Source organism: Osmerus mordax, chromosome 10 (genome assembly GCF_038355195.1).
Source record: "Osmerus mordax isolate fOsmMor3 chromosome 10, fOsmMor3.pri, whole genome shotgun sequence".
NCBI classification, from domain to species: Eukaryota; Metazoa; Chordata; class Actinopteri; order Osmeriformes; family Osmeridae; genus Osmerus; species Osmerus mordax.
The window spans coordinates 13,535,556-13,554,132 of NC_090059.1; the positions used below are offsets into that span (position 1 = coordinate 13,535,556).

An 18,577-nucleotide genomic window follows, 5' to 3' on the forward strand; every position below is an offset into this window, starting at 1 on the left:
AGAAGTGGGGTTGAAATACCGAAATACACCAGAGAGAGAGAGAGAGAGAGAAAGGAAAGATAGAGAGAACGGAGGGAATGTTGCGTGTACTCTTCGTGTTTGCCTGAATAACTGGTGTCCCTCAGTGTCTTCTAAGAGTGTGGCTGTGGGCACTTGTGAAAACGACATATGTGTGCGTGTCTTTGTGAGTGATCAAGAGTGTGTGTGTGCGTTGATGTATCATTATACATGTATATTTGTTTAATTCGAATTGTCTTGCTGGCTTGCCTAAAGCCCAGGTGTGCCTTCATTGATGAGATTTATTAACAACCATCTCCAAGCTAATCAGGACTGTCTTCTTACCAATTTGCAAACACACAGCTGTCTCCTCTCAAACCTGTTACTCCCCACATTGTATGTACTCTGTCTCTCTCTCGCTCTCCCAGTCTGTCTCCCTCTCTTACCATCTCTCGCTCACCCTCACTCTCCAAGTGTGATCGTCTAGTCTTTGAGAAATAGTGGTTGTGGATTATTTTCTGGCAACAATTGTTTTTGTGGTGCCATTAACTGCGTTTGTTTTCCCTTTTTCAATTTATCTCTCTCTTCTTTGTCTTCGTTCCTCTGAAGGCCTGTCTTTCAGCAACAAGATAATATTATCCTCAATTGCCGGTTGGACATTTGAAAGGTCTCATTGTCTTCCAGAGAATCTTTTAAGATTGGCATCTTCCACCTAGTAGAAGTAATTCTACCTAACAAAGTGTTCAGTCATTATGTTGAAACACTGGCGTTAGACAGAAAAAAAGATGGTGTTTTGTAAGTGTATAGAGCTAATAAATAAATAAATGAGAATACAACAGATTTAAATTGGAAGCCTGTTTGGAAAAGTGACAAGTACCCGGTACTAACAATGGTTGTCACATTTTTGGAATCAGCTCATTGCTCTCTGTCCTCACTTCTGTTTACCCTCATCTGCATTCTGTCAGTATTTCAGTTTCCAAAATAACTTTAAGTCCCACCTTCTGTTTTGCTTTCCTCATTACATTTGCATCATGATGTCATTTTGTGCTGTTAATAGACAGATATCCATGGATACATGTTCTCGCAGTGTGTGAGTGTGTGTCTGTGTGTGTGTCTGTGTGTGTGTCTGTGTGTGTGTGTACGTGTGTGTATTGGGGAGCTAATTGGACTGTAGAGCACAGAGTACAGAGAGGAATGACTGCCTATTGGGGCTACCCGTGGGGTGTAGCTGTCAGTCAAACAGGTTTCATCACTGTTGCCAAGAGGGGATCTCTGCGCTCTATTCTTTTTTCTCTGTTCTCTGACTGTCTGTCCTCTCACCCTCCTCTCTTCCTCCCTCTCACCCTCCTCTCTTCCTCCCTCGCACCCTCCTCTCTTCCTCCCTCTCACCCTCCTCTCTTCCTCCCTTTCACCCTCGTCTCTTCCTCCCTCGCACCCTCCTCTCTTCCTCCCTCTCACCCTCCTCTCTTCCTCCCTCTCACCCTCCTCTCTTCCTCCCTTTCACCCTCCTCTCTTCCTACCTCGCACCCTCCTCTCTTCCTCCCTCTCACCCTCCTCTCTTCCTCCCTCTCACCCTCCTCTCTTCCTCCCTCGCACCCTCCTCTCTTCCTCCCTCTCACCCTCCTCTCTTCCTCCCTCTCACCCTACTCCACACTCCCACCTTCACTGTTTCCATCTCCTCTCCCGCGTCATGCTTCCTGTTGATGCGTGGGGTGGGTCTTTTATTCAGTCTTTGTTGATTCCACTCCTTGTTTCTCTGTAATGATTGATGTAGCTGATGGGAGTCACAATGCTCATGTTTTTAAATGAAACACTGCCTTCCCTATCCTGGAATATCAAGCTGCTCTACACTTGGCTGGATCTGCCTGGTTAAAACGTTTACAATGGTTATGCCCAGGAGTGTTTTTAAGTATAGGGCACCAGGCTGCAGGGAGCGCCGATTTGGCCCACCATAAAAAAGTGTAAAAATCTGTTATTCTGTATGTCGTTTTAATTATTGTGAAAATAAAATCAACAACACATTAAGTCATTTCTTATTTTATTTTTTTATCAGTGAGATTATATTTTGAGATCATTTAGCGATCTCGCCTAGGGTGCCAGATTAGCTAGAAACTCTCCATGTAATGCCTGGCGTTAAGTGAGTGTTTGTATTTAAAGAGCCCTGGGCAGCCAGGTATAGTACATCTTCCAATTGTTCTGTCAGTATGACCGGGAGAACTGAAGGACTAATATGTGGTTATCATTCAGGAATCCTACTGATTACCAGTTTGTTCGTTTTTTGACAACAAATCAAAATAATGTATAAATCAATAAACCAATTGGCCATCATTCATGTCCAACCACCTAGCTGCCTGGAGTGTGGGTATGGTATAGTTGTCTGGACAACAGAGGCTGTTAAGCAGGATTGTCAGAGCTCCATATTACCACCAGCAACACAGCCAGATTCCCAACCTGCTTTCTTCGTCTGTCTCCCACTCATCAGCATCTATAGCATCTCCCACAAGGTGCCATCTCTCTGGAACGACATGAAAGGGCCAGTACATGAACCTGCTTCCTCGCCAGCCTCTCAAACTTAGCGGCTGAGAATACCCTCCAGCTAAATTAGTTACAGTTCCTCCATGTAAAATATCATTTTGTTGTTTCCCTGACTGTTGTATTAAAGATGAGAAGAAAACAGTTCACATAACAGTTAGGTATGCATGGGTTACAATTTAAAGAACACCTGGAATGCTTATTCAATCATTTTTGTGTCGCATAATTCATGTATGGTTGTATATAGACCTACTCTCTGGCATGCTGCGTTTTCTGCATCTGACTGTGTTGGAAGATGGAAGATGAAGAGCATTACTCACATGTTGACTGCCTCAACAAAGTTTTTAAGCAATTTTTTATCATACATTTCAGAGTAAGAAATTTACTCAAAGAAGTACCTTCACACCAGGAAATATGCTTCATTTATCTGAAACATGACAGTGGAATGTCAAAGTTATGCCAAGCACTCTCAAGGCTCCACCAACCGCTAATTAAAAAAATCCAGGCTTCTCGTCCAGGCTTGAACTCATGCGATGTAACCCTGTGACTCAAAACTTTGCCATACTGTATATGAAGAAAGCAAATTAAATTGACGGCCACATGTCTAATTGTACACATAACTGGACAAGTTTCTTAGTATTACCTGGACTGCTGGAAACAGCATCAAAGGTATGTGGATCCACTACTAGAAACTAACAAGGTTTAATATCAAAGAAAAGTATCCAACCAGTGAGTGGTCCCTCTCATGCCTGAGGTAATGGGATTTGCCCTTCCATTTAATATGCCATTTGAAGATTTCCACTTGTTCATATTTTATATTCCAGCTGGGTGCTAATCTGATAGGAGGAGGAAGAACACCGTAACCAACAGCCACGAATGCTCACTACAGACCAACAATGATAGATGCAACCAATTTAAATGTTGGACTCTGCAGAGTTCCATGTTCATGTTCTGGTCCAAAACTTAGAACCCTACAGAGCCAAAGATATGGGCATTAATTTCAGCAATGTCACCTTCAAGCTAATGCCATTCTTTCCGCCTTGAATATGAAACTGGAAACATTTTAATTCATGATAGATATCCAGTTATGTGGGATGCGTGAGGGCAATGCTGAATGCTGAAGTGCCACCGTCAATATGACTCTGTCTGTGGTGTGGTGGGTCCATCAGCTCCTTGCTTGTGCAAGCTGTGCACCTGTCATTGGGTCTGTGTTCTGGCTCAGTGACCGCAGAGTGGAATTACAAGGCAACACATGGACAGCATAATGAAAAGGACCTGGTAGCTGTGTAGTGACCTTCCATCTGTTGTGTGTCATCCTACCACAACGTCACAGCATAGGTAAGACCTGTACAGCGTATTAATACACATAACACTTTCCCTTGCCAGGAACCAGATAATTAGCATTTTCGAGACGCAAAAGTAGCTTTCAGACCTATTATAAACCTATGAATTATAGGCCCATTAGAAAGTAATGTATTTTCAAACAGAACACTTTGTTACAGGGTACGAGCTTGTACCATTTATCATTATTGAATGCAAAATGTAAGTACCTGTTCCCGAGGTTAAAGATTTTTGTCCTACAAACATTTAGGCCCACTGTAAAATGGATAATATTATCCTAATTGTGCCTCCTATGTGCCTACGGGTGTCATTTTGGCAAATGCTCTGCTTTTAGTATTATTTTGCAAACCAGTGATCTTCAATCATGAGAACCATGTGCGGGTTCTTAAACAATGGCACATAATTGCCTATGGGGCCATTTATCAGGCAATTATCCATAATTACACCACTAGTCACCTACTAGATATATCAAAGACTCCCTCAAATGCAGGGAGGATCTGTCCTTACTATTGTTCTTGAATGTCACGGTGGAAGCATAATAAGGTGCTCAATAAATTTTATTGACAAATATTGATGAATCTTTATTGCACTGTGTGGACAATAAATGGTTCAATATCTAACCCGAACAAATAAATGTTGTGTTCTTATACTCATTTTCTTTGTCCTTGGACTAATACTGTAATTCTACAAATACTGTGCTTGCAAAGTAGATGGCTTTTCTAGGAATGCTTAGAAGCACATCTATGAAATACAAATGTATAGTCTATACAATAGGTACGTTGCCAAGATACAAAATAAATAATATAGCATGACACTTGTTACCTTTTTATTTAGTCGGGAGTGTCTACAAGAAACCATTACACTTGTACGCCAATGCCATGGCCCTGCTTAATTGCACACATCTTCAGTTTGACCTGGGATAGCATAGCCGTCGTTGTGACTGGACGTGAAGGGCATCATATCTAAGGATATCTCTGCTTCACACTCGAATTGAAGTATGGCAGGGAGGTGAAGGTTTCTTTGGTTCCGTGAAACACCGGAGAGGACTGAGACTTTGTCGAAGGGCATGTCCAAATCCTCCCCATTGTGAGCAACAATGATGGGGCGCTGAGCCGTGGTGACGGTTGGGTCTTTCTGGAGCGTGGTATCATGGTGGTACGATACTAACTCGTTGCTGAAGTCAACAGCCTCGACCGTAGACGTAGAACAATATCTATTACAACCAAGAATCGTCGAAAACGCTTTCCTGAAATCAGCATTGAATGCGTAAATCACTGGGTTCAAAGACGAATTGGCCCACCCGAACCAGACGAAAATGTTAAAGGTGGTGTTGCTAACGCACAGCGGGTCCCCAAGTTTGTTCATATCACAGAAAGGTACCATGCAATTCAGAACAAAAAACGGCAACCAACAAAACACAAACACTCCCATTATGATAGAAAGTGTTTTTAAAACTTTGGTTTCTTTTTTGAACGACGTTTTTAATGAGTTTTCGTCATTAGTGTGTTGCTGGTTCTGCGCGTGTTCCACCGCCCTCTCCAAAGAAGATATCCGTCGAATCTGGGTCTGCGCAATTCTGTAAATGCGTGTGTACGTTCCCACCATGATCACCACGGGGATGTAAAAACTTATTAGTGAAGAAGATATAGCATACGTCCTGTTCAGGCTTGCGTTGCACTCTTCCATCTTATCTCGGTTGTCCAGCATTGAGTTTTCTGCCTCTGCCTTGTGCCAGTTCAATTGAACTGGAATGAATGAAATCAAAATAGACAGCGTCCAGGCCACCCCAATCATCACGAAAGCGAATCTTTGGGTCATTTTACGCTCGTATCTGAATGGACTGGAGATTGCCCAGTATCTGTCCATACTGATGATACAAAGGTTGAGGATGGAGGCGGTGGAGCACATGATGTCGAAAGCTATCCAGGTTTCACAGAAGGCACCAAAAAGCCAGTAGCCTGCCACTTCCGACACCGCCTTCCAAGGCATTACCAGGACGGCCACGAACAGGTCAGACACCGCAAGGGAGATGACAAATGAGTTAGTCACTTTAGACCTCAGGTGTCGAAATTTTATGACCGCAGCACACACGAGTGTGTTCCCCAAAAGCGTGGAAACAATCAAAATGAAGAGGACGCACCCGGTAAGCGCACGGGCGCTGGTTCCGCCACCTGTATTATTCCTTGCATCGCCAGAGGGATGAATTTGGTTGTGGTTGTAGAACTTCTCCATTGGCATTACTTTGTAATTTTCCTTGTGCACGGTTCAAAATGTTCAGTTTCCAGAGCATCATCCAAAGCGCACGTAGGGTTGCGCTCTCCACAAGACAGTGATGTAATATGGCACTTGTCTCTTTCGCGTGCATCTATTCAGCGGACTGTAAAGTCCAGTTCATACACATATTAGAGATTGCGTTTTAACCAATTACCTCCCCTCTTGCTGCTCCATGCACCCATGCTGAAGAAACAGTAAACGAGTGTTGAACAGTCTTTCTCTGTCATTTTGTAATGGTTGGATAGCGACGCTTAGTGCTGGTTGTCGCCAGCCAATTGCGAATTCCTTTCATTTACTTTGAAGTACAGTAGGCCCAGAAGTAAGAGCAATATCTCAAATAGGCCTATGTAAAATAACGGCAAATGTGGAAAGATTCGAAATAGGGCATTTAAATATGACGCTATTATTTTACAGTGTACCGCTTTCAAAAATATAGAAGAGAACCTATTGACAGATTTCAGACCTTTTGTTGATCATCTCAAAAAATATTAAAAGTCCTGTACATGGCACGTATCCTTCTGAGTTTGCAATCTAACCAACCAGTGCAGCCCAAGTGGCAACGTCTTTCTTTCGCTGTCCATGGTGCTGAAAAGGAGTAGGCCTACACCTCAGACGCTTGGCTTGGAGCCCCAAAACGCATAAAGTGCATCTTGAGAGTAAAATGTAGGCTACATAGCATAGCCTTTTTGTAATGAAAAACGAAACAACTAAAATTGTAATTGACAAGCTACTTATTGGTAAACTTTTATATTACGTGTAGTGTAATAGCTTTCAATGGACAGCAGGTGTCCTATTTTTCCTAGATTTTCCGCCTCCGCTTTTTTTTTGCGGCCAGTTGCAATTTCCCACCTTCTTCCTTCCTACGTCACTAAAATCTCAAAATGGCCACTGCTTACTGTTCAAGTAGTGGGCGGCTACCGGTTTCAGAATTAAGGAAGATATAGTGACCATACTACCGTTGGTGAACTGTCAGTCTATTTAATTTTATAATCTGACAGAATGCGCCAAAATATGCGTTAAGATATTACGGATAAAGCGTCCCACTGGGATAACGTAATCATGGTAACCACAGTAAGAACACCAAGATCCGCTCAACCTGGGCGGACAACAGCACCACAGCGGTTTAGTTGTGGGGTGGTGCGGGGAATGTGAACAACATGGAAACGTCAGGGGATGGATGTTCGCAACCGGCTTTGTCTATCAATCTCAATGACCGGGCGACCATCACATCATTGGGTCAACTGTCTGGCGACACGACGGAGTTTGCAGTTTACCAATCGAATGTCAACAAGGACGAAACCGGTTGGAGCGGCCGCAGGGATTCGTTGGAGGTAGGTGAAGGAGACGGGGACATCGGCCGGAGCTCAACAGAGTTCAGTGCTTTACGCCAGTGCACGCGTATTGACGGGAATGGGAAAATGTTGGATTTAGTTACTGAGAGCCCACCCGGGTGCATTGCGAAGGACAATGACATTTCTAAGTCATGCAATGTTAGTGGTTCTTCTTCAAACGGCTTTACTAAGTCAAACTGGGCAGAAAGAGGGGGTACGAATGGAAACGAGTCCTGCCCTGCTCCTGGCACCATGGAGATAGATGAGGACGGGGAAGCCCTTAATGCTCTCTCCCTATGCGATCAAATCAAGGATGCATCTGCAGATCCGTGTGGCCTAAACGCTGTGACAAAGTCTCACACCGAAGATTCACTGATTAAATCGTATAAAGGTCAGCTTGCAGACAGGAGCAGTCCCGAAGGAATTCTGAATGGCGAGGCGGTCTGTTACCCGCAGAGCACCCCCGTGCTCGATGCAGATCGCCGGTCACGGAGTGAGCAGTACAAAACCGCTGACCCAGAGAGAAAAATGTCAAACGGTGGGCAAATGTTAGGGAACTGCAGAGATGTGACATTTCACCAAGACTCAGTTTCCCCTCCTCAGTCATTTGAAGGTGAAACTTGTGTGTCACTCACTCACTTGGAGAAACCCTTTTCCTGCACAGCCAATAGTAGTTTATGTCAAAGTTCAGGTCAGACTGAGGAGCCTGGTAGAACTGAAGACCAATCTAGAACACAAGAGAACATGGTGGGGGAACCACAGCCTCATGGTGCTACCTCTGTAATCTATCATGGTTGTTCTCCCAACCCTGCCCAAACCACAAACCCTGACACAGCCCCAGCCACCATAGAGGCAAAGGACAATCAAGCCTCAGACCAGGGTCTTTCCAACAAGCCAGCCCCTGAGCAGAGGCCTCTGGCCAGCAGTATGAGCTATGCCGGCCCCTCGCTGAACCCCAAGGACGAGGTAGAGGGCAGAGTGGTGGGCGAGGAGGTGCAGTGTGGGCCGAGCTTCATGGACGTCAGCCTGAGCTCCAGGAACACGTTTGAGTCGAGTCGGCGGCAGAGCGCCCCAGGACACCTCCCCCTGGGCCTCAGTGTGGTGGACTCCTCGGAGCTGGCTCTGCAGTCCCAGCGACCTGGCGTAGCAGAGTACTTTGGCAGGTAAAACAATAAACATTGTCATCCTGTCAATCTGACAGGTATAAAGGTTTGCCCTTAGTTATTTGGGCAGGTAAACGAGTTTGTTTTGAACCCCCTGTTACTTTGTCAGGTAGGCCTAATCTCTCTGCCTTTCTTAGTTTGGTCGAACCAGTTATCCTAGGCTGACACCGACACGTCACACCAGCCTGTGTTTCTTTGCAGCGTTACAAGCAAGGATACTTTGTCTCTTGGACAATAGAGTTGTAGACTATTTAAAGCTCTGAGTGGGTATCAGTCCGAGGTCTTATAGTGGTGTAGGTTAACAGTAACAGCACACCATGGGCTCGACTAGTCGGCCATCTCAAAACTAGGTCTCCGACTCATACAACATTTACAGCTGAGGCACCGGACTGCTGGAAACAGAGAATGACCTCCGTACTGTAATCATTCTGTTGTACACACATACACACACACACACACACACTCACAATGTCACTATCGTATTTGTGACTTCACTGGAAAAGTCAGACCTTAGATATTATCCAGGAATCATATAAGGATGTGTCAGGAACTGCCTCGGTTTCTTAATCAATTGACTCAACAGGAAAGGGTCAGTTGAAAGCACTATAGCCAGCCTTAAAGAAGAAAACTGTCATCATAAATGTTGCTTACTCATCCTGTGTGTTATCCTGTCTTTCTCTCCTATGTGTGTGTGCGGCGTGTGTGTGTTAGAAATTTGTTCTCCAGGAAGCAGAAGGAGCATAGTGCCCCCGGGTGGAAGCTCTTTGGGAAGGTTCCTCTCAGAGAGAGCCCCTCCAGAGACTGCAGGACCATACAGCAGGTATCTAGCTCCCCATCTCCTATACTTCTGACAAGAGGTTGTACCACACCTCAATGAAGAAGACCTGTGTAAAACTTTACTATAGGTGGTTTGATGGGTCTGCTGACAGGCAAGAAACCAGCATGCAGCTCGTTTCTGATTGTGTGTGTAGTGGATCATTTACTAACTTCCTGGTAAACGGAATGACTCATTAGTCGACAGTTTTTCCTTTACCTCGAGAGACAAAGCTATTTCAGTGTTGAATGGTATGTTAAACCAAGCACTACCATGCCCTGTCTGATCTCCTCAAGATAATAAATGCATTCAGTCATGAGGGCAGTGAGCCCAGTGATTGTGCTAGTAGACTACTGAGTGTGCTAGCGTGTGCTAGTCATCCAGGGATACCATTGGGATGAATTCCAGGAGCTTAATATCTATCACGTGCTAGTCTGGCTTTAATCCCCATTCTAATAGGCTGCGTTAGCATTAGCGTTAACTTCAGCCCTACCTGACCTAGCTCCCTTGTAAGATAACAACCCATATCAATTGCTAGCCGCTACAAATGAACCTGCTGTACACACACACACACCACCAACACTCCTTCAGTTTGGCATAAACTTCATTCAAACTTCCCAAAACATTTTTTCGTCTATCTCTCACTCACTCAGACACTCTCATACATGCCCTCACATGTGATGCATTGTCAACATTACACTATTGTGTGATGCACCATTTGAGCCAGAAACCTTGAACTACGCTCATACCTGTCTGACCAGGTACTGCTGGAGCTAGGACACTGATAGCATCTCACTCCAACAAACCAGGAAAGGAACTGTATCTACTGTTAACTTCCTGTTAGACTCCTGCCAGAGAAAGAGTGAGGGATACAAGTGTGTGTGTGTGTGTGTGTGTGTGTGTGAGAGAGGGAGAGAGAAACAATAAAGAGACGTGTCGTGAATAGTATCACGCTCTTTAAGAATGCATGTACATGCTGGGACATGGGTGTGTGTGTGTGACTGGCAGGGGACGCTTTGCTGGTTAACTGGTCTGTCTGGCTTACTGGAAATCAACGTGGCACACTTTTCTGATGGTCTGGTTCTTGGCTGCGCTCGAATCCGCCTTTTCTCCCCCCAGTCACCAGTTGTGAGGCTTGGCCTCTGACTGTGTCCCCTGTTCTCTCCCTCTATCTATCCTCTCTCTTCTAATGCCCTCCTCCCACTCTCTCCCTTTTCCCTCTTCCCTCTCAACCTCCCACCTCATCCTCTCTTCTATGTTCCCTCCTCTTGTCTCCCCCTCCACTGCCATGGGTGTAGATCAGTTTTCAGACTCTCCTGTTGGGTGATTAGAGTTTGTGTCTCCACACCATCATAGAGACAAGCTTCAAAGCCTATTATGTTCTCCTCATCCCTAGATTAGTAAAGTCAGGGAGCACCTTACACACTTGGTAAGTCGGTCCTTTTAAGAAAGTGTTGGGAGAGACTTTTTATGTTAGTGTTGGTTTTTCTTAAACCATTTAACCATTTAAGTTCCAACGTGTTCCTTCTTCTTCCAGGAGAGTGTACCAGGCTGTCTAACATCTGTGTCCACTCCAGACCTGTTAAACACTGGGGTACGGACTCTCTCTCTCTCTGTCTCTCTCTCTCTCTGTCTCTCTCTCTTGCCTTATCTCTATCTTTTGCTCAGTCTCAGTTTTGAGCTACCTTTCACCTCATCTCTCTTTATTTTATGCATGTCATCAGCCTGCCTTCATCGGCCAACCCAGTGACCTCATCCATGGAGAATCATCCTGTTTTTGTTCATGTAGTTGTGTTGTTGTGCATGTATTCCATAGTTTCTTTGGCTGCGGGCTGTTGATCGTCAACATTTAGTTTTGTCGGCATCTGGTGTTTTTAAACCCATTACTTTCTTGTCTTCAACCCATACCCATCCCCTTGTACTCCATCCCCATACATAGTCCCCTATTGTATCTGGGCCCATAAACGCCTTCAGGGATGCACCGCTGAGACAATGTGGCCATTTAGCGTCCGCCTCCGGGCTGTGCTCCGCTCAGTCAGGGGTTAGCCTTGTGTTGCTCTGCAGGCCCCAGATGTATGGCTGCAGATCTGGGGAGCTGCATGCCCCCTACACAGACCACCACTGACTGTGAGCACTCAGCACCACGGCTGGATCAGGACAGGGTCTGTGTGCTACACTCAAGATGGGGGTCTGAGTGGGGGGGTTATGGAATTAATAGTATTGTTATCTGACAGGCCTGTGGATGTATGTATGTAGCTAGCTGGTCAAGCATTGTGCTCTGACACTAAAATGCCTTTCTAGCAGAGTCATTAGCAGTTTCTTCTCTCTTTCTCTTGGTCTCTGTCTACCATACAATCACAGCTATAATGGCCACCCTTATGAGGACATACTCGTTCGACCACTTCCTGTTATCACTTCCTCCTTCTCCCCAGGAGAACGTTCTCTTTGAACCGTTCGCTCTCTCCACACAATCACCCTCCTCTTTTCCCATGCCTCCAAGTCAGCCTGTCTGTCTGCCTGATCCCTGGCCGTCTGCATGCGTCTAGGTGCTTTTGACCTCCACAAGTCTGTCAGCTGATCCATGATGAGCCTACAGGGCTGACTGCAGGCTCTATCCATGTGTTCTGGCCGTGTCTTTCATGTAGTTTTGAGACTCATGTTTTTGATGTTCTTGCAGGAGTATGAGGCCAAGGTGGGGAGGACGGGGAACTCGCCCACCCAGAATGCACTGGGCCGAAGGAAGAATCTGGAGTTTGAGCCTCTATCCACCACGGCACTCATACTGGAAGACAGACCTGCGTGAGTGTCTCTCGCTCTCTCTCTCTCTCTCTCTCTCTGTTTCCCTTTCACTTCTCCCTTTCTGTCACCCACCCCCTTTCGTAACCTAAAATATTGGGAAGTCCATGCAGGGGTAAAGGCCAGAATGGCTCCTTAACCCCTCACAGAGAAATGGATCACAACACGTTCTTCTGCAACAAGATCAGTGCAGGATGCGGTGATCCGTGGGCCTTAAAGCCAAGATGGTGTCGTGTTTCTGTGTGTGGGTATCTTGGTCAATTGGGTTGCTCTCACATTGTGGACCTTAGTGCCTCATTAAGTATAGATTGGTGAAATCTGAGTGTCACCTCAACGAACTCACTCTCTCTCTCTTTCTCTCTCACACCCCACATGCATGCGTGAAGTTTGCAGTTCAGTTCACCGTAGCCTAAGCAGCTGACAGGCTTATCCTCCGAGGCTGAATGTTCACCACCTGTCCTCAGTGTTGACATCACTTCCTGACTCAGTTTTGGTTTTGGGTCGAACTGATACTAGCATGGTGTCACCTGGTGTCTTCCTGTAGGAACCTGCCTGCAAAGTCTGTAGAGGAGGCCCAGAGACACCGGCAGGAGTACGAAGAGATGGTGGCGGAGGCCAAAAAGAGAGGTATCTCAACACCTGCCATTCCGTCACCCCTTTGGTTTCCTCACTTTCGTCTCCCCAGACGTGTCTGTCTAGCTGCCTAACTGACTGCCCGCTTCCTCTTCCCTCAGAGCTGAAGGAGGCCCAGAAGAAGCAGAAGATGATGAAGGAGAGGCTCAAACAGGAAGAGGGCATCGCCAGCGCCATGCTGGTCTGGAACAATGACATCCTGCCACATTGGGACAGCATGTGAGTCACTTCATGTCTGGAGAAAATAGTCACTTTTTGGGCCTTGTCCCTAGGCTATCAACTTCCGGGGCCTCGTGTCTAAGTAGTGGATGATGAGTGCATCAGATGGTCCACACGTGGCTGGTTACATGTGTCTTCCTTCTCGTTCGATTTCATGGGGTTGTTGAATTCTGACTCCCCTTCACGATCAGGAATAAACAAAGACTACAGACATGCACCGCATCACTGGATATTCTTTGCATTCTTTGTAACGTTTACTGATAATCCAAACCTTCCCTTGTGACCCCCCCCCCCCCCCCCCCCTTCCTGTGTGTAGGAAGAACACGCGCAGGGCCCGGGAGCTCTGGTGGCAGGGTCTGCCCCCCAACGTCAGAGGGAGAGTCTGGAGCCTGGCCATCTCCAACGAGCTCAACATCACCCCAGGTACCAGGTCACGCAGCTTTCAGAGGAGACTTGCGTTGAGATTTGCAGCTCGCTGACTGGCACTTGAGTTTGTCACTAATGAAACACTAGTACACACAAACCTTACCTGGAGACCACCTTTTCAAGTGGGCACGGTTCACCCGGATAAGTGAACTTATTCTGGGCTGGGGGGGGTATTGATATAAAAAAACACCCTAAAGTGTGGCTCTAATGGTCCACAGTTCCACAACTCTGTGGAGGTCCCTTGAAGAGTCTGAATCACTTCTGTAGCTCAGGAATACAGACTACATCAAATCCATTCGAGAGTATGGGTCCTGAATATCAAAATACCAAAGCTAGGAGATGATTTCACTCTGTCATGTTTTGTGTGTGTATGTGTATCATCCCAGGATAGCATATCCATGTAGTGTTCTGTCTGGAAGCCATGGAGACGTCAGAACCTTAGGAGCTCCTGACAGAGATCCTCTTTCATCCTTTCAATTCCCCCCTTCGTTCATCGCTAACGCCTTTCCTTCCGCTCCCCCTCTCCTCCCCTCCTCCTCAGAGCTGTATCAGATCTTCCTCTCCAGGGCCAGGGAAAAGTGGAGGATCTTCAGTGAGACGGGCTCAGAGAGCGAGGTTGATGGTAGGTACAAAGGCGTGTTCGACCGTGCGTGCGCGTGCAGTTTTCCGACATACACGGAAACATTGTAAACAGCTCCTGTCTCCATTCCCCAGACTCCCTTCTTCTTCCTCTCCTTCTGTTCTCTCCACCTCCTCTGAGAGGCGTAGCTGTTTCCTCTCTGCGTCACACTTCAGACAGCCATACAGGCTCCTGGTGCACAGTGCTGTCTGCTGCAGATAGAACCACATCACACAGCACACGTCCTCCCTATCTCTCCAGCCATTCGCTGACTCCAAGGAGAAGATAAACAAAACGAAAAAAGACTGTTTAGGTTTTTGTGTTTCCTCTGTGTTTAAAGCATCTGTTTCCACCATCATGAGAATCCTGGCAAGAAGCCAGTGCTGTCAGTCCTCCAACTTCGCATGAAAAGGAATGATGGGTACAGTAGGATTTGCGAGATGACCTACTACACTGGCTGATCTGGGACCAGGCCTTATGAGTTGGTAGTGCCAGTCAGGGGAGGTGACAACCGTAGCTGGTCTGGGACCAGGGTTTATAATGTGACATCGACAGTCAAAGAGCTGCCTACGTTAAGAGCTGGTCTGGGACCAGAGGTGTGTGTGTGTGTGTTTGTGTGCGTGCGTGCGTGCGTGTTTGAGACTGAGGAGAGGCTCCAGCAAAATGCTCCGCTAGCATTCACAGTGTGAGTGTGCCTGGTATAGCTCCAGATCCCCCTGGCTGTGAGTTAGTCTGGCACCTCAGCATTTGTCATTTCACACAGGGCCACGGTCTCCATACACAAACCCAGAGCGGCACCACAGCCTGCTTGGTTTAGAGATGTCTGTCTCATATATCTCTACTGTGTTTACACAATATCATACGTGTTTATAGGATATAACACAGACAACGTAAATACCGACTCTTACCGCCTAAATACTGTCAGAATGATTCCCTTTTTCTGATCCTCGATCTTCTGCTGTGCTTTCGATGCACACTGTTTGTAGGTCGCTCCGGATAAAAGCATCTGCTAAACGAATGGGATTGTGACGTGTGTTTCAGTGTGTCTGACTGAGTTTGCCTTACAGACGGGGCGTCGCTGGCCGACAGGGAGTCCAGTCTGGACCTGATCAAGCTGGATATCTCCAGAACCTTCCCCCCTCTCTTCATTTTCCAGAAGGTGAGGTGGACTACAGCTTATGTTTGCGTATGTGTTTTGTGTGTGTGTGTGTGTGTGTGTGTGTGTGCAAAAGCTTGCGTGAGTGATTGTGTCTCACAATCTTTCCCCTCCCCCTCCCTCTCAGGGGGGTCCCTACCATGATGTCCTTCACAGTGTGCTGGGGGCTTACACCTGTTACAGACCTGACGTGGGATATGTGAGTGTCACATACCTGTATCACGACACACACTATGTAGCTGGACAGTTTTGTGGAAGTGTTCGTTGACTGTGTGTGTGTGTTCCAGGTCCAGGGCATGTCCTTCATAGCTGCAGTCCTGATCTTGAACCTGGAGGAGGCTGATGCCTTCATAGCCTTTGCCAACCTGCTCAACAAGCCCTGTCAGCTGGCCTTCTTCAGAGTGGACCATGAGTTGGTACTTAGCCACACACACACACACACCACACACATGCACACACTGTCCTGTCAACAGTCTTACAGTATCTACACCAACTACACCTTTTTACAAGCAATGTCACAGAGGGATTCACATAGAACTGCAGCAAAACCAACCTAAACCCTCATATAAGAGGAAAACTCCCTGGAAATATCAAAGACCAAAAGAATTAAGAAACTCTGGGAGCAGCAAGAAACCTTGAGAAATTATATATATTTTTAATGTTCAGTCAGTATGTGAAGCTTTCTCTCTTTCCGCCCTCTCTCTTTCCCTATTTCTCTCTCTCCCCCTCTCCTTTTCTCCAGATGTTGAAGTACTTTGCTGCATTCGAGGTGTTCTTTGAAGAGAACCTCCCCCGTCTCTTCCAGCACTTCCAGAGCTACAACCTCACACCAGACCTCTATCTCATCGACTGGTGAGCCTCAGCATGTGTCTGTCATGTCTCAAGCACAATGTGTTTACGTTGATGCGCAAGACTTCTTACATTCCTCAGTGTTTAAACGTGTGTGCATGTGGTTGTGTCGCCACAGGATCTTCACGTTGTACAGTAAGTCGTTGCCGCTGGACGTGGCGTGCCGCGTGTGGGACGTGTTCTGCCGTGACGGGGAGGAGATCCTGTTCCGGACAGGCCTGGGGATCCTGCGTCTGTACGAGGACCTGCTGCTCCAGATGGACTTCATCCATGTGGCCCAGTTCCTGACACGCCTCCCCGACGACATGCTCTCCGATAGGCTATTCGCCTGCATCGCAGCCACGCCAATGGTCAGCGGGAACAGGAAGTGGACACAGGTGGGTTTTTCACAGCAGGAAGTGGAGTGGAGATTAGATAGAAGGTTGGGGTGTGTCGATGAAGAGACATAATTTAATATACTTTGAATTACATTTGGAATGGAATTATTGCGTAAAGATAATTGAGTGGAGTTGTCACAGTTTATTTAAAAGTAAACTGACTCAGTGTGCTGTTTAAGGAAGAAATAATTCCTTATACAAAAACCCCAAGACTTTTATGAGAAGAAGATAAAACTCTGGAATGTCTTGTGGGTACGTGCAGGACATTTCTAGAACCTGTGATGTGTATATAGACACACAGAATTCCACACAAAATAAACTGTAATTACGTCCGTTCCCAGGCCTCGGCCACCATGTGTACACACACACACACATGCAAACACACGCCCATATACACACACTCGCACACAATTATCAGATGCATTTTTCACAATGCACTGCCACCTGATGGTCAGTGCTATGTATCATCTGTACAGGCAGTTTGTTGTCCCTCCTTTCTCTCTGTCTGTCTCTCCCTGGTTTTATCTCTCTCTCTCTAACCACTCTTGATTTCTCTTTCTCTGATAGGTTTTTAATGCATTGATAAAGGAAACAGAGAAGAACGCCAGTGGGTGATTTAGCGACTGGACTCCATGACAACCCATGATCCCCCCGTTGGGGCTGGAACTGGCTAACACCAGATCAGGCAAAGACGATTTGACAGCACCCTACTTCCCTGATGACGCTGAGGTCACGCCTAAAGATGGCCGTCTCTGCCCCAGTGACACCATGGTCATTCAGCAGTATCATGGGAAGGAGAGTCTTTGTAGAAGAGAGCATCCTCAAGTCTGGAGATGAATGGTCATATTATACAGTAGCATACTTGATGCCCTTTGTAACTCAAGTGTGGTGGTAAGCCTCATAGAGGGAAAGGCCTTCTACAAATTTAGATGTACCTGACTTTTGGGACCACAGTGATGTTACAACTAAGTAACAACTCTGTTTTCCTGTGCAGTGGTCTTGAAATTTGCCTCACATACTATTAGTAGTAGGTAGGTATGCAAGTAGTTCAACAACTTGCCTCAGACATTTGATATTGATGAGATATTTAAGTTAATATCGTTTCCAAAGGGTATCTGCAACACTTGTGGGTCAAGATTGAGGGAAACACAACTATGTGCATAGAATGCACACAATTCCAATGTTGCTAGATTCATGTCCTTGTATTCCACCTGGTCATTGTGGATGTGAAGCAGCGCTGTGCGTGAAGCACAGTATAGAACTTCACACAGGAGGTCGAGTCATGCACACTCAAGCATACCTGTGAGCACAGGAATGAAAGATACAGTAAGTATCTCAAAATGAACCTTTTGAAGTGGAAAGTTCAGAGATTTTGCAGAAGGAGTGATCTAAAGAGGGTTATACATGTTGAGACAGACACCTGAAGCTTCTGCTTTTATCTGCTTCTGGAACATGAAATATTCACTTTGAAAATAAGGAGAATCTTAGATCTTATGCAGTGTATTTTTCATGTAACCCCAGACCAAAGAACATCTTCAGGACTGTGATTTGTTAATATTATTTAGCCTGGTCACATATATATACATAAGTGGTGATCTGACATGCTTTTCTGGGTTACAGGACAGCTCTAACACTCCATTATGGATGCAGTCCTTAGAAGTCAGATCATTGAGGAGCTCAGTGGTTTGATGTTGTAAATGAAAGCAAGAAAGACATTTTAAAGTAGGCTACTTATTTATGAAATGTAACACACTGAAAAATGTAGAATTGTGTCTTGTTCTCTTGTTGCTTACTTTATAATTAACCAAACATCTCTTTTAATATCTTGCCGTTATGCACTTTTGATTTAAATTCGTTTTATTATCAAATGCTCATACTAATTTAAAATCAGATTTCAGGTTTGTAAATTTTTATCATTTTCTTTGAATTTTTCTATGCTCTCTGTGTTGTACAGTTTTCATGGTGAATCAAAAACCTACTGTACATAAATTGTTATTGGAATTAAGCACTCTGAAACTGTTGACCAGAAGTTATGAATTATGTGAATAAA

General features: G+C 45.8%; 2 protein-coding genes across 3 annotated transcripts; one reads left to right on the plus strand and one right to left on the minus strand.

Annotated features, from left to right (window-relative positions):
- Positions 1-4,758: 4,758 nt before the first annotated feature.
- drd6b (dopamine receptor D6b) lies at positions 4,759-6,102 on the minus strand. Its single transcript, XM_067244111.1, has one exon. It carries the CDS (start codon positions 6,100-6,102, stop codon positions 4,759-4,761), a length of 1,344 nt encoding a protein of 447 aa, XP_067100212.1.
- Positions 6,103-7,065: 963 nt separating this feature from the next.
- On the plus strand, positions 7,066-18,576 carry tbc1d12b (TBC1 domain family, member 12b). 2 transcript variants are annotated; one of them, XM_067245422.1, is made up of 14 exons: positions 7,066-8,638; positions 9,350-9,458; positions 10,990-11,046; positions 12,130-12,251; positions 12,793-12,875; positions 12,983-13,100; positions 13,417-13,523; positions 14,068-14,148; positions 15,213-15,304; positions 15,429-15,500; positions 15,589-15,717; positions 16,044-16,153; positions 16,269-16,527; positions 17,095-18,576. In XM_067245422.1, the coding sequence occupies exons 1-14, from the start codon at positions 7,302-7,304 to the stop codon at positions 17,140-17,142; spliced, it is 2,724 nt and encodes a 907-aa protein (XP_067101523.1). In that variant the 5' UTR covers positions 7,066-7,301; the 3' UTR covers positions 17,143-18,576. The 2 variants fall into 2 exon arrangements, with proteins under 2 accessions (XP_067101523.1, XP_067101524.1); XM_067245423.1 differs by lacking the exon at positions 10,990-11,046.
- Position 18,577: the final 1 nt, after the last annotated feature.

What these genes read in the sequence shown, in the direction of transcription:
- drd6b (XM_067244111.1), bottom strand. Translation starts at nt 6,102, where the DNA reads ATGGAGAAGTTCTACAACCACAACCAAATTCATCCCTCTGGCGATGCA.
- tbc1d12b (XM_067245422.1), top strand. Translation starts at nt 7,302, where the DNA reads ATGGAAACGTCAGGGGATGGATGTTCGCAACCGGCTTTGTCTATCAAT. An exon ending in GGCGGAGGCCAAAAAGAGAG is followed by an intron (nt 12,876 to 12,982) that starts GTATCTCAACAC and finishes CTCTTCCCTCAG; the next exon opens with AGCTGAAGGAGGCCCAGAAG. An exon ending in ACAGACCTGACGTGGGATAT is followed by an intron (nt 15,501 to 15,588) that starts GTGAGTGTCACA and finishes TGTGTGTTCCAG; the next exon opens with GTCCAGGGCATGTCCTTCAT.